At 41.0% G+C, this 14610-nt stretch overlaps 1 protein-coding gene across 1 annotated transcript in view; it reads right to left on the bottom strand.

The window, feature by feature from the left end:
* LOC129235395 (dynein beta chain, ciliary) overlaps window positions 1-14610 on the bottom strand; it is a 52332-nt gene that overhangs the window by 13724 nt on the left and 23998 nt on the right. The window contains exons 18-24 of the mRNA XM_054869210.1: window positions 10611-12283; window positions 10324-10543; window positions 8220-10258; window positions 8015-8153; window positions 7792-7958; window positions 3314-6076; window positions 3059-3253 (exon numbers count right to left, since the gene is read on the bottom strand). Coding sequence (XP_054725185.1) covers window positions 3059-3253; window positions 3314-6076; window positions 7792-7958; window positions 8015-8153; window positions 8220-10258; window positions 10324-10543; window positions 10611-12283 — 7196 coding nt within the window. The remainder of the gene's footprint in view (window positions 1-3058; window positions 3254-3313; window positions 6077-7791; window positions 7959-8014; window positions 8154-8219; window positions 10259-10323; window positions 10544-10610; window positions 12284-14610) is intronic.

Here is a 14610-nt window from a genome sequence, read left to right as displayed (position 1 = left end):
ATGGGAATTTTCTGCAAAATAGAGTTTCTTGGAGCTTAGTAGTAAGACCAGTTTAACTTTGAGATTCGAAAAATTCGAAATGCCAAATCCATTTTGCGGATGATAATTGAGAGGCTATATGGGTATAGCGCGGCCGCCGTAGCGTGACTACCATTCGGAGTTCAGAGAGAACGTAGGTTCGAATCTTGGTGTAAGACCAAAAATGAAGAAACTTTTTTTCTAATAGCGTCGCCCCTCGGCAGGCAATGGTAAGTCTCCGAGCGTATTTCTGCCATGAAAAAGCTCCTCATAAAAAAAATATATTTGCCGTTCGGAGTCGGCTTGAAACTGTAGGTCACTACATTTGTGGAACAATATCAAGACGCACACCAAAAATAGGAGGAGGAGCTCGGCCAAACAACCAAAAAGAGTGTATGCGCCAATTATATATGGGTATGTATTGGGTTGTGACCTTGTGACGTCTACTACAGCTGCCATGTAAAGGAGCGCAAATTCGGTGTCGGATTTGTTGTGGGAGAGAGACTTCGTCGCCAAGTACTGTCGTTCACTCCGGTGGTGGATCCGGTAAAGATCCAGCGGCTACGTTGGCTGGGTCATGTCGTCCGAATGGATACAAACGCTCTGGCTTTGAAAGTATTCGATGCGGTACCAGCTGGTGGTAGTAGAGGAGGAGGAAGGCCTCCTCTGCGTTGGAAAGATCAGGTGAGGGACTTGGCTTCACTTGGTGTGTCCAATTGGCGCCGGTTAGCACGAGAAAGAAACGACTGGCGCGCTTTGTTAAACTCGGCCAAAATCGCGTATGCGGTTATCGCGCCAATTAAGAAGAAGAAAAAGATGTATTGGGTTGTCCGGAAAGTAATTGCCGATTTTACATATGGACAGCATTGATAATTGTTTTTTTGACAGATATTAGCTGTCGATTTTATCTTGCTTTAGAAAAAAGTGCGCGTAATTTTGTCTATATTTGTTTTTTTGATGTCAGTTTTAATATGGAATCCACAAAAGAGCATTTTCGTCATATTTTACTTTATTGTTTCCATAAAAGAAAAAGCGCTGAGAAGGTTGCTAAAAAGTTGCGATATTTGTATGGTGATAATGCCTTAAAAGAAAGACAGTGTCGAAATTGGTTTATCAAATTCTGTTCTGGAGATTTTTCACTTAAAGATGAGCCACGTTCAGATCGGGCAAGTGATGTGGATGAAGATGTTATCAAGGCTTTAATCGAATTGAATCATCATGGCGTGAGATTGGAGTGAAGTTAAATATACCAAAATCAACCATTCATGAGCATATAAAGAGTCTTGGACTAGTAAAAAAGCTTTGATGTCTTAAACGCAATGAAGTCGATCCGTGTTTGAAGCGGATTATCTGTGGTTATGAAAAATGGATTGTTTACAATAACGTCAATCGAAAACGATCATGGTCCAAGCGTGATGAAGCGCCACAAACCACTTCAAAGGCTGATATTCACCAAAAGAAGATTATGCTGTAAGTTTGGTGGCACTGGAAGGGTGTGGTATATTTTGAGCTGCTTCAGACGAACCGAACGATTAATTCGGATGTCTACTGCCAACAATTGGACAAATTGAATACAGCCATCAACGAGCAGCGACCATAATTGATTAATCGTAAAGGTGTCATATTTGATCAGGACGACGCTAGACCGCATACATCTTTGGTCATTCGCCAAAAACTGAAAAGCTAAGCTGGAAACTTTTGATGCATCCACCATATAGCCCTGACCTTGCACCGTGAGACTACTATTTGTTTCGATCTTTGCAGAACTCCTTAAATGGTAAAACTTTCGGCAATGACGAGGCTATAAAATCGCTCTTGGTTCAGTTTTTTGCAAATAAAGGCCAGAAGTTCTATGAGCACGGAATAATGAATTTGCCGGAAAGATGACAAAAGGTTACCGAAAAAAAAGGAAAATATATAATTGATTAAAGTTCATTCTAAGTTTTAATACAAATGTCGAAACAAAAATCGACAATTTCGTTCCGGACAACCCAATATGTCCAGTATGCGAAAGTTTTTCAATGCATTTGTACATTCTGACATAGGACTAACGCTAAAAAGTAAAATTGTTAAATGCCTCAAGATGGATGGTTTTCAATACTGTACGGAATTTCAACAACAACTAAAAGTACCTGTAAAATACTTCAGAAGAAAATATGAGTAATATGCCCTTTGATGCGCGGATTAATAGTGCTTTAATCCAAAAAAACTCTTGCGAGAAGACGTGCATCAAACCCGAGTTTGTGTTACTACAGAAATCAGTGACTTACTGGCTATGGAAACTAGGATGATGTGTTTTTGCGAAAAAGGACTGTATAGAAGGTTTTTCGGAAAATGGCTCTGCTCACAGAAAAATAAAAATAAACAATGCAAGGAAATTTTACCACTGACAAAAGAGCGAAAACGTTCGCCGCGAAGGAACTCTTAAGTTTGTTGACCTCATTGAAAGCGTGTAACTGAAAATATACTCGTCCTATAGGGAAACACAGTGACGTTAACATTACGATCTGGGGTGCAACGTCATGGGGTGGATGTGGTAGCATCAGACAAATTGAGAGTCTTATAGTCCGGGAGTTAGGGGTCGATTTTGGACTGCGTTTTTATACCGTAAAATTCTTGACTATACTTGTGATGTATAGTAACTTTCGTGAATAACGAAGGTGAACGTCAGCTCGCGCACCCGCGGTGGGTGTGATTGTGGGAGGGTACGAAACGTGTCGAAAAAAAATTTCTGCCAACTCATTTTATACCGGCTGAAATTTTTTTCATGTATCGTTGACATGTCGGCCATGATAGGAACAGTTTTTTCTAATAGTGGTCGCTCCTCGGCAGACAATGGTAAACTTCCGTATTTCTGCCATGAAAAAAGGAGGTAAAGGTATTCCCTTAGTGCCTCCGAGACAATGCTCCAAAACCAATCCAATACGACAGAGTGGTGCACATTAAGTACAAGGGCATCTATCTATCTTGTTTCGAAAACTTGCCACACAAGTAGAGATCTTACGCAACATTCTGATTAAAAAAACTATTTTGTACTTGCCGTATTTTGTAGACAGGACATTCATAAACATTTTTCGTATCTTGCTTGTCTAGCAATACTGCCTTGATGAAAATTACTGGCATGGCAGGGAAAAGCTCTTTCAGGAAAGCATCAGCAATGGTACCCAATTTCATGTCCCAGCGTGCACCCTCCATAAACAAGCCGTTCACATAGGCGCCTTCCTTGGGAGGTGCGCTGAATACAAATAAAAAAATATTTCAATACCACCAGAATGTATCACAATTGATATCTTACTTGACTTCATCTTTGGTTTTTTTTGTCACATCGCAATTGAGGCACATACGATCCAATGCCCAGGAGTTTTTTCGCGCTGTCTGCTGCATAATGGCGGTAAGCAAGCTTTGTGGATTGAAGAAACCACCGAGCCAAATAGACGATGGCATTCGGAAGTCAGCAACCCAGCCTTCCAGCTCATGCAAACGCAACTGTAAATCGGCAAACCACGATTGCAAACCCAGCAAGCTGGGATATGCAAGCTTTGTCCACGACTCGGGCACTTGGTCCATAAATAATGATTGCATGAGCGCTTCCATTATTGAGGAAATAGTTAGCTCACCCTTCAAACCCAGCTCCAGTTCATGTAGTGATCGTTTCAATTCATTCATTAGTATATTCATGCGCTCACATTCTTGGAAGGCGACTATGATGTAAGGATTGCGATCTTCGACACGTGCCATCAATTCGGGAATATTAAAAGGAGAAGGTACTTTATCGAGCAAGTCCTCAATCATGCTTTTGACCACATCTTCCTGGGATTGACCCTCACCAGCACCTGAATCAGCACCAGCAACGCGCGGTTGCAGCTCGAAAACAATGCGAAATAGGCGCTCTGAAACTGTTGTTAGGAAACCAATTTCCGAATTTAGATGCAGCCCATAGAGCGTTGGACTCTCTGTTGGCAAATTTTCATCAATGTAGTCATGATAGCCCTGGTATTTAAGTATACCTGGCGCTGGAAAGCCAGGACAGAACTCAAGATCGCCGTCGATCAGCTCAGGCTCCATGAACTCTTGCAAGTAGGTACGACACAGGCGACGATCCCAATCATCAGTTATATGTCCGCCATACATTATTTCGCCAAACAGATAGCGCAGATCCTCCCAGGGTACACGTGTGTTGGCTTCAAGGTAGTTGTAAAGCACATATACCGATATAGTTAAATCGCCCACATTGAAGGGATATACACGATTCCAGCCTTGTGGACCGAACTTTCGCCTTTCAGCTACCACCGCATGGAAATAGCAGAGAGCGAATAGCACTCCCTTGAACTCGGTCTCTTTTGAGCACATTTCAAGTGTTTCCTCATTGAAGTTATCCAGCGCCTTGTGTATGTTGGCTTGCATACCGGTTGGTGGTTCGTTTGTTATTTTAATAGCCGATTCGAGAATACCTTGCGGTAGTATGTGGTAAGCGGGATCTCCCGCTGGTTCAGCACTCAAAAATAAACGATAATTCGCGTTCACGTCGATAAGAGATGCTTCCATTTTCTTTTCCAACGTCGGCAGCCAACGTGCTACCAAGTGTATGTTCTGCAGTATAACCCAGTGACCCTCCCGTGATGCTGTATCTATAGCATTTTCGGCCACTATTTCTTGTCCTTGACCCAGCGAAACACTGTGGAAGTTCTCATTATCGCCGTGGTAGCCCATAACTTTTCCTAACTTCTCGACATCCTTAAGCGGATCAACGCCTGGCGAGAGCACAAAGAAAACATGGGTCTCGGGGCTGGTCTCTTCGAAAGTTTTGGAAAATTCCATTGACCTTGCATCTATGTACTTGGAGCCAAGTTTCTCTTCAATGAATACTTGCATGGCGTATGACATGCGATCTGGTCGAATGCAACGCATGATGCACAAGCGTTGGATTGCGGATTTCGTCTTCCATTCACCAGGAAACTTCTCACGCTCCGGACATTCTGAGTCAACGAACTTCTTCCAGCGCTTATGGGAACCTTCAATATCTTTGTCAAGATTTCTGAACGCTGGCAAATTGCTAAGTGCACGTATACCACCCCAACCAACATTGGTGAGGAAGGACAACTGCGAGGTCTGATTCGGCATATAGGGGAAGCGTAATAGAAAGTCTAATTCGGAATGCTCAACCTCGCCAGCACTGATAAGTATCTGCAAACACATTTGCGTAAGAAAAATGAGTTTATCGGCTTCGAAAAGACCGCGCGACGTGTACAGGAAACTACAATACGTAATGGAATCGATAAGATTCTCCACGCGGTCTTTTAGCTTCTCTGCCTCAACGGCTCGTTGCATAGCATTCGAGAAGACAACTGTAAATGCTTTTAACGAAAATTGATATATCGGATTGATTTTGAAAAGATCGTTCAGTATAAAGTAAATGATCGATGCACGTTCCGAGGCGGGACGATAAGCTTCACGTGCTGTATCTATTTGCACGGCAGTAATTTTCGCCTCGGCCACTTTAATTTCAATTTCGTCTGCGGTCTTTTTAGTCTTTTCCAAATTCATAACGAGCGTTACATCCTCTAGTACATTTTCGCCAGCCGAAGATAAGCGTTGCAATAAGTCGTCTTCCAGGAATTTCAGCGTAATTTTGAAATGGTTCTGTTGCTGCGTCAAGCGTGTGCGCATAACCTCTAGATCCGGGCGCTCGACTTTCACAACTTCTGCCAGTAGCTGATCCTCGAGGCCGTCACGTGTTACAGTAAAATTGATTAGTGTAGTTTGTGCTTGCATTTCGGGCTTGTAATGTGGATTGGCCAATTTTGTATGTAAGATTAGACGGAATTTTGGATTAAAGTCGATTTCTCGATCACCCATTTTGAGGCAGGTGCCCTTCTTAATTAACATACGGCCGAGTAGGGGATTAAGTACGGCATCCACATTCTCGCTAATATTCTCGAGCAGTAAAACATTGCCGTTGCTGACGGCTTTTTCCACCATGTCCAGATAGCCTTTCATTGTCAAACGGACAACCATTAAATTGTTCTGATATTTTTGTTTTACCCACTTGATGCCTTGTCTGTAAAAAAATAAAAACCTGCATGAATGTTAGCTCGAAAATATTATATAATTTTATTATCAAAATTTCCGTAACAGGTCCAAAAAGAATATGGTAATGAATAGTGTAACTGTTGTTGATTTGGAGGAGAAACATCGAAAGATACGTTTATATAACTTCTTTTGACGTTTATATAACTCTTTGACCTGTGACTCGCCTCACAGGTAGCCACTTCAACAGCAGCCTTTTTCTAATTTCATCACTCTGAGATCTTAATACCACCTGATATAGAAATTCTTGGATTGGGAATGTTGTCTAAATAGATTTTTGGACTGAGAACTGTCGTACTTCAATTATGCCTTACTCGCAATCAAAGCGATCATTATTGGTTTGGGATTTTAGAGCCGAATCAGGTCTTAAACAAGATTTATGCGATAAAAATGTTTACATTTATTGAATCTGAGTTCGGCAGAACGTTTTTCCAGCAAACACAATCGGTTTAGACAGAGATCAACTGAAAAGCCATTTTATTACGTGAAATCGGAATATGGCATTCCATAAATTCAATTGAAGCATTTTTAGACCGTGAGCCTTCTGGTTACCAAATGAGCGTTTCTAAGTCATGAAAGCAGTTACCAAAATAGTTTAATGTAAAGGACGTGAAAGACATGAACCAACTTTGATATTCTTTTGTTGACTACAGTAACCAAATCCGCCCAGGTGCTTAAGTAAGCATATATGGGGTAAATTTCGTCAAGTGAAACTGAGTAAAAACTTCATGCCAGCCAAGAAGCACCGAGAGATTGGTAACTCTTAAACCACTCAGGCCAAAAAGTCCATTGTATTCAAAGCTCTGGAAATGAAAGGGGTAGATAGATAGTCAGGGAAGAAAGGAGAGAAGTAACAGAAGAAAAAAGATAGGATAGAATAGAGACAGAGACAGGGACAGAGACAGAGATTGCTAGTCTTATGGGAATTTTCCAAATTCTTTGGAAAATATCCTCCAGAACGAGTATTACTCAACTTCTCGACAGCGAAGCCCAAATTTCGCAGCCTTGCTCTAGCAAAGGCAAGACACTCACAGAAAAAAAGCTCTGTGCTATCCGCTTTCTCTAAGCAAGACAGGCCAATCGGAACTTTAATAATTCCAATGGTGGTTATACGCTGACGCCATGGGTTATGCCCTGTAATAATACCGACCATCAACCGAACGTGTTTTCTTCCAAGTTTTAGAAGAAAGTACGACAGTTTTCTGTTTGGGCTTGCCACAAAACACTTTGCAGTTCTGCACCGTTCTAGACTAGACCATCGGCCTTTATGTATCTATAAATTGGCCTATAATTCAAAGAAAAAATACCTGAGACAAGGGAAAATAAAAAAAGGATGAGAAAAAGAAAAATACTCAAAATTGTGAGCCACCATATCTTGGCAACAATTCAATATTTCACTTGAAATTTCGTTATGGTATTCCTGGTGCACTGAGTAGATAAAATAATAAAAAAATAGATTCAAAAATTGAAAAGAAATCCCGCGGGTAAGAGCGTACGCTCCCTCTGAATGCCAACAATTTAGCTCGAAAAATTGTATAATTCATGAGTGCTTATAGACTTAGGTTCAAATAATGCAAATTTGTCTTCTCTGTGTCTCTAAACGCATTACCAGTAGTAGGTTTCAGGAACCGTCGGCTGATATTTTGTACTAAGGCTCAAACTTTTCGACCAAATTATCTAACTTACAATTGTGGATCGATCATTAGTGGATAGCGATCGGAGTGCACTAAAATGGCAGCATTCTCCGAAGACATTCGATCACTTGGCAATCCTTGGTTGTTCCACTCAGCTATTTGTGCATCGTCGCAAATCATTTCGAAGGGATCGCTGTCTTCAGTGGCGGGTATTTTTGGCTGAAATTAAGTTAACATAATTTTTTTTCAGTATATGTAGGGTTCCAAATTCTTACATTACTGGCTTTAAAAGTTGGCAGCCACATTTTTTGCTGCAGTTCATTACGATAGGGACGTGTGAAACAGCCCACATACGAAATGAAGCATGAAATGAGCAGCATATCTCCCGGCAATGTAATTTGCCCTTCTTTGAGGCTATAAAGGTATTAATAGCTTTTAATATTTTGCTATACAAATAAGAAAAACAAAAATCACATCTACCTCATCACTGACTCCGACCAACGTATTTTTTCTGAGGCTAAACCACCAATCAAACGATTAGCCAAATCGATGGTAAAGGCGGTCTTGTCGGCCTCATCCTGACACTTTTGCTTCTTAGCCAACGCTTCATCATATTCCATCTGCAAGGCGTTCAATTGTTGCTCCAGTTCATTAAGACGATCGTTCAGCGCTTGTAGCTTGTCTCGTGCATCTTTTAGCTCTTGCTCAGCTTCGCTGAGCGCGCGCTCTTTTGGTTCTACTATCAGGTAGACATCGTAGAAACGGTTTATATTTATGACCCATGAACAAAGTCCAGCAGCAGCTGCTGATTTTGATAGAATTTTTTCTGGATTAAATTCGGGATCATTAATATATGGCTGCAGTGCCTTGATAATATCTGGATGTATATGCTTCTTATCGTAGTTTACCAGATCGCCAAGAAATTTATCGACGTTGCCCATGAGCTGACGGCAAGCCTTCCAGCTGCGATCCTTTGGTATTTTACCTTTGGAAGCGAATAATACCAATACAGCGGCACAGACGCTGACCACTGCTTCCGGTGGTGAACCAAAAGATTTCAATTCGGTGAGATTATTTTTGTTTAGTGTATTAAGTGCCTCTTGGGCGGCTATAAGCGCTGGCTGTGCCTTACGGAAGTCCTCTTCGCACAACTTAGCCTTCGCCGTTACATCTTCCTCTATTTGGCGCACATTTTTCTCCTCTTTGGTAGCAAAAGCTCGTTCTTTTGATACTTTTTCGTTTTCGGCGCCTACAACTTTGATCAGATGATCGGCTTCTTCGTTCTTCGCTTTCAGTTCGACCTCTTGCACTTTAAGTACATCCTGTAGGGCATCGACTTCTTTCGTGCAACTGGCCAGCTTGATTAGACCATTCTCCAAGCGCACACGTCGATCTTGGTTGGCTTTCACCTTCTCCTGCAGTAGTTTGGCATACAGATTAATTAGTTCTAGGAAAGATTTGGGTGTGGTATAGTTGTAACGTTTATCGTTGGCCAAATAAACTGCGGATATGTCGTTGACGGTTTTGTGCACATAAGCCATAAATTTGGATACTGGATCGGCCAAACTTTTCGGTAACACGTCAATTTCGTTTAGAAAACGTCCCGATACCGATTCGAGTGCCTCTTGCGGCCATTCGTGGAACCAATCGATTGTTGTGCAACTAACAAGTGCCGGAAACTTGCGAGCACGTACACGTAGCGTAGCGCCGACTGGCGAAAAGCAGAGCACCACCTTAAGCAAGCTACGCACCTTGTCAATGAAATATTTCCAGCAGTTTTCGCGTGTATCCATAATTCCCAGTTGCTTCACTTCGTTGCGCATGACACCGATAATATTTTCAACCTCATCATCTGGGAACAGTTCATGTATGTCACCCGAAGCGAGCAAATCATTGACCAGTACCAAAAATTGTTCCCTAGCAACTTCCGAGTCGGTCATGAGAAAACAACAGGGTGTCGACTTTACGCCCGCTTTCATGTATAGCGTAGACAAGTTTGCCTTTAAGTCATTGTTACTGTAGTCTTTAGTTAGTTGTATTTGGAATACGTCCAACGAGGAGATAAAGCAAGCCAGCCGTGTCAACGATTGTTTGCCAGAGCCGCCAACACCAATGAGGAGCGCATAGCCACGCGAAGATTCCAGTATACGACTGATGCGGCAAACATGTGCCATGGCGTCTTCGAAGAGCACTAAATTTAGCGCGCCGACAAAGTCATTGTAACGCTCTTGTGCCTCCGTTAATAGCCGATTGAGACGTTCCCAGTCGGGTATAGGCATATACTTAATATCGGAAAGTCCCTTGGCAAAGTGACAGTAAATGTGTGGCTTCGCAAAGACGATATCCTCCGTGAAGGTCTCAATGCCCTTCCGCACCATTTCGCCTATTAGTTTTTGAAAGTTGACTATGTCTATTTGATCGACTAGCTTGTCACCATAGACTCGATTGCATTCGTGTACCCAGAGCCGCAGCAGCTGGTTTGGATTGGGACATGTTTCGAAATTCGCATATAGCACACCCTGATCGAGCGAGGCAGGTGGGGTTAGGTTAAGTAGAATCAGTTGAGACATTTTGCCAAACTTACCGTAAAAATGTTAGCTATGTCACGCAGGTTAAAATTATAATGGAACTTGATGGCGGTAGGCAAGAATGTTGAGGCGACCTTTTGGTGTAATGAAATGGCTGTTTGCACTAAAGGTTCACCCAAATTTATTACGGCTTTATCGAACTTTAGATGTGGTGTGGCCAAATGTTGTGAGAGAATCGAGTGTAGGATGTGGAAGAGCGCATCGGCCGCTGGTGCACTGCAATGAAAGAAGCCTAAATAAAATGTATACCGTTGATTGAATAGCATTAAAAAACGGCACCTACTTGACGGCAAACGAACAGAAGTGGCGTTGTAGGCGTGGATTTATGGTGAACGAGCCGGCCGATGGGTTCATGCAGGACACAAACTGGCAATTGTGTATATCGCGTAGTGTCATCTTGATACGATCATACCAATGACGATAGTCCATAAATTGACGTATGAGTGTGTGTGGCTGCACGGTGCCATAATTGTCCACTTCCGGCATGTTCATATCATCCACAAAGTAAAGCATGTTCTTGTTTCCCTGCGGGCCATAGTTTCGTCCAGCTTTCTTCTCCAAAGGTTTCTCCAGCACACGCTGCAACATCTCCGATGTGGTATAAAAGTTGAATGGCACATTTTGCACGGCATACTTTTCGGTGGGGAGCGAATTCAGTTTTGAACCCATTATTATCGTTTTGCCAGAGCCAGCAGCGCCGATAAGCATTACAGGATGATTATCGGCCACCAGCACGTCCATGAAATAACGCAAACGTGTCGTCTCGGAAGTGTGCACCAAATTGGCTTGCAGCGGCACATCCGGATCAAGCTCAAATGAGGGCACCAGTTTGGTCCAAGGCAAAAAATTCTTGGTTTCGTGGTCCACATAATAGGCAAATACATTATTGCCTGGTGGAAATTTAACCGCCTTGAACTCATTAATGAACCACTTATGAAATTCGTTACGCCAGTCAATAATTTGATCCTGAAAGAGCGTGGAGCCGAAACCCCAAATTATGCAGAAGACAAAGTATATCTCATACCAGTCTTTCGGACAGTCGTTGGGCACATTTTGCTGCGTTAACATGCAATTCAGCAGGAAGCAGGTCATTTGCAACATGGCAATGTCCGAAATGGGAGTAATGCGCTTTAAACGCTTGTGGAAAACATCCAACATGGGTGGTACGTATTTGTCGAAAAGTACATTGAGTGTGGCCACTTCTGTTTGGTTGGGGCGTGTACTAAGCCATGACTGTATGAATGGACTCCAGCCCAAATCTTGCGGATTAATATAAAGTATACCGGCGCGCGATACGGTGGCTGGTGTTGCAGTTTTTAGATTGGCGATTTCGAAAAGCAGTCGCATCTCTTTGGTCAACGCAATGCGTTCGTTGCTGGCCAATGTCAATACTTTATTATCATCCATGACAGTATTCAGACTTTCAATCCACATCGGATCAATATCGCCATCTAATACTATCCATTTTGGACCGGTACCACCTAAATTTGCCTGATCGCGCATAATAATAGAGAATAGGCCATCTTTCCATTCACGCGTAGCCGGATTGACAATGCCGAAAAGCTCATCGTTGGTAACGGCCTTGGGATTGAGATCATTGTAGTGTGGCTTGCGTTTCTGATTTTGATATGTTTTGTTCAATGTTTTCCAAACTTCAGATTTGCCAGTGCCAGCAAAGCCAATTATGAATACCGAGTGTCTGACAGCAAATAGCTCCTCGAGTTGTACTACTTTCAAAATGAAACCGTCTTCGGGCTGCAGCTTAAGGTCAACTGCTGATTTCTTAATGATAGCTTCAAAGTCCAATGATCGCTTTCGTGGTACGTCCAGATTGGGGAATAAGTCGCCAATGAGGCCCATGAAAACAGCCACATCGTCGGTGACGATTTTTGGTATATTGAAATCACGTAAGGCACGCATGAGTACTTGATCTTCGGGACGATAGCGGTCATCACGCTGAAAGTGAAACGCGATAAATAATTAGTAGAGTGAGGATTTCAGGCAGAACTACTGGTCTCTTTACTTCATAACACCGTGTTTACACTACTATCGCTGTTTGTGCTGGTGGCTTTTAAGTGTTTTATAGTACTTAGTAAGGACATACATAAAACGCGCCGTGTTTGTTGCTCCTCCCATGCACGAAATGAAATGAATACTCATACAAACCACAATACAATTGTTATTTTTTGTTTGTTTTGTTTTGAACTATTCGCTTTTTAGGGATCTTATAATGTGCATAAAACGTTTTGGGTTTGTGGCCCTACTTTTGGCGCCACATACGTTCATAATTTCTGTGTCTCCTCAATTCTTCGTATGGGCTTACTTCTTGCTGTTTTTCTGAAAGCTTGCTATTCGCAAGAAATGTTTCGGTTAGCAGTTCCCTCATCCTGTCACTAAAGTTAAATAAAGCCGATTGACTTAAGATTTACAACCAAATAACATTGGACAAATACTAAAATATATTGAGAAAGTTGGGCCCAGAGAAATACTCTGAATCCATAAAGGGGGCGCAGTAGATCTTTCAGGTTGCAGTACTAAATCCATAGGTGGGCACACTGCATTATAAACTTACTGCATTACAAATAGCAGTAATCAGTAAAATTTTACTGATAATGAAGTTTCTTTCTTTCCAAAAGTAAAAAATCCTTCAATTTAATTGAAATTTTTTATATTTACATATTTTCTTACTGCACAGATGCACACAACTTTGGAATAAATGCAATAGACCGAAATCTGCAGAAGTAGTTAATGGAGTGATAAATGCGAATTTAATAACTCCATGCATAACAAGGTGGAACTCGCTTTATGATTCCGTAAATAAGTTACTGGAGCACAAAACCAATTTAGCGGAATTGTGTTTCCGTTTAAAAATTCCTACCATTCTCAGTGGTGAGCTTGAGTACTTAGAGGAATACGTAAAGCTTATGAAACCTATTGCAGAAGCAATCGACTTCCTTCAGGGTGAAAAGACCATGTATTTTGGTTATTTCATACCCACTATAGTGACCTTAAGAATAAAAATGCGTCGTTTGGAGCCTAAAAGTATGCATGAAGCTTTGCTTAAAAGATTTGAAAAGTACTTCCTGATTCAGCCTGACGCTTGGGATGCTGTTAATGCCGCTATTTCTGTCCCTGACATTAAGTTGCGATTTGTGAAAGCTCTTTTAGAAACAGCTAAAACGCAAACAGGAAGTTAAAAAAATGTTGAACACTTATGTGGTCAAGTATGGAAAAGTAGCCTGTGCCAAAACTCGTATTCTACCTCAACCCCCTCAAAAAACATTGTTTGACTTCGGGGATGAAGTAATGGTAAACTTTTTACACGTGGTTTTCAATTAAATATTTGTTTTACGCATATATTTACTTAAATAGATATTAGCATACAATGTCGTTCCATTGACTCGGAAAATTATCTTCAAGAAACGCTCTTATACCTGGCCGAACGAGAAGAAACAACAAGTTGCCTAAATAAATATCAGACTATTAAAAACGTATTTTTAAAATATAATACCCCATTACCGTCATCTGCACCTGTAAAAGGTCCAGAAGGCAAAAACTCAGCGATGCAAATTTTGAAATGCTTGTGTTAAGAAAGGCTAATAGCTAATAGCAATTCAAATTATATTAACAGTATTTTTACTGCAATTTTTTTCAGTAAGCAGTAAAAAAATATTTTTACTGCAATTTTTTTCAGTAATCAGTAAAAAAATATTTTTACTGAAATTTTTTTTCAGTAAACAGTAAAAAAATATTTTTACTGCAATTTTTTTCAGTAATCAGTAAAAAAATAGTTTTACTGCAAATTTTTTCAGTAATCAGTAAAAACATATTTTTACTGCAAATTTTTTTCAGTAATCAGTAAAAGTTTACTGGTAATAAAAATTAAATTGCAATATCAGTAAAATATTATATTTACTGCATTTGTTACTGCAAAGTGCCCACCTATGACTAAATCCCTCGTAATAATAAGAAGATCGCGTAACATGACCTACATTGAAATCAAGAAAGAATATTACATAAAAACCCTATTTCACTTTCATCAGGTCGGCAGGGCGGCTAGGGCATTTATAACGAAAGACGTAAGGTACCATAGATAAATCATTCAGGCTATTTGAGCATATTTGGGTATATCTCTTTTTTGTTGATTTTCTTATAAAATAATATTTTACGAGAGACTATTAGGTACTTAAGGCTTTGGATAAACAAATTTTTTTGGACTATATCTGGTGCTATAAGTTGGTGCATTTTAGAAATTTGGCTTTGGGGGAATAAAGTTTGCGTAG

The sequence above is a fragment of the Anastrepha obliqua genome, chromosome 1, assembly GCF_027943255.1.
Source record: "Anastrepha obliqua isolate idAnaObli1 chromosome 1, idAnaObli1_1.0, whole genome shotgun sequence".
NCBI lineage: Eukaryota > Metazoa > Arthropoda > Insecta > Diptera > Tephritidae > Anastrepha > Anastrepha obliqua.
Note: the sequence above shows the minus strand (reverse complement) of the source record. Positions and strands in the feature narration are given on the sequence as shown.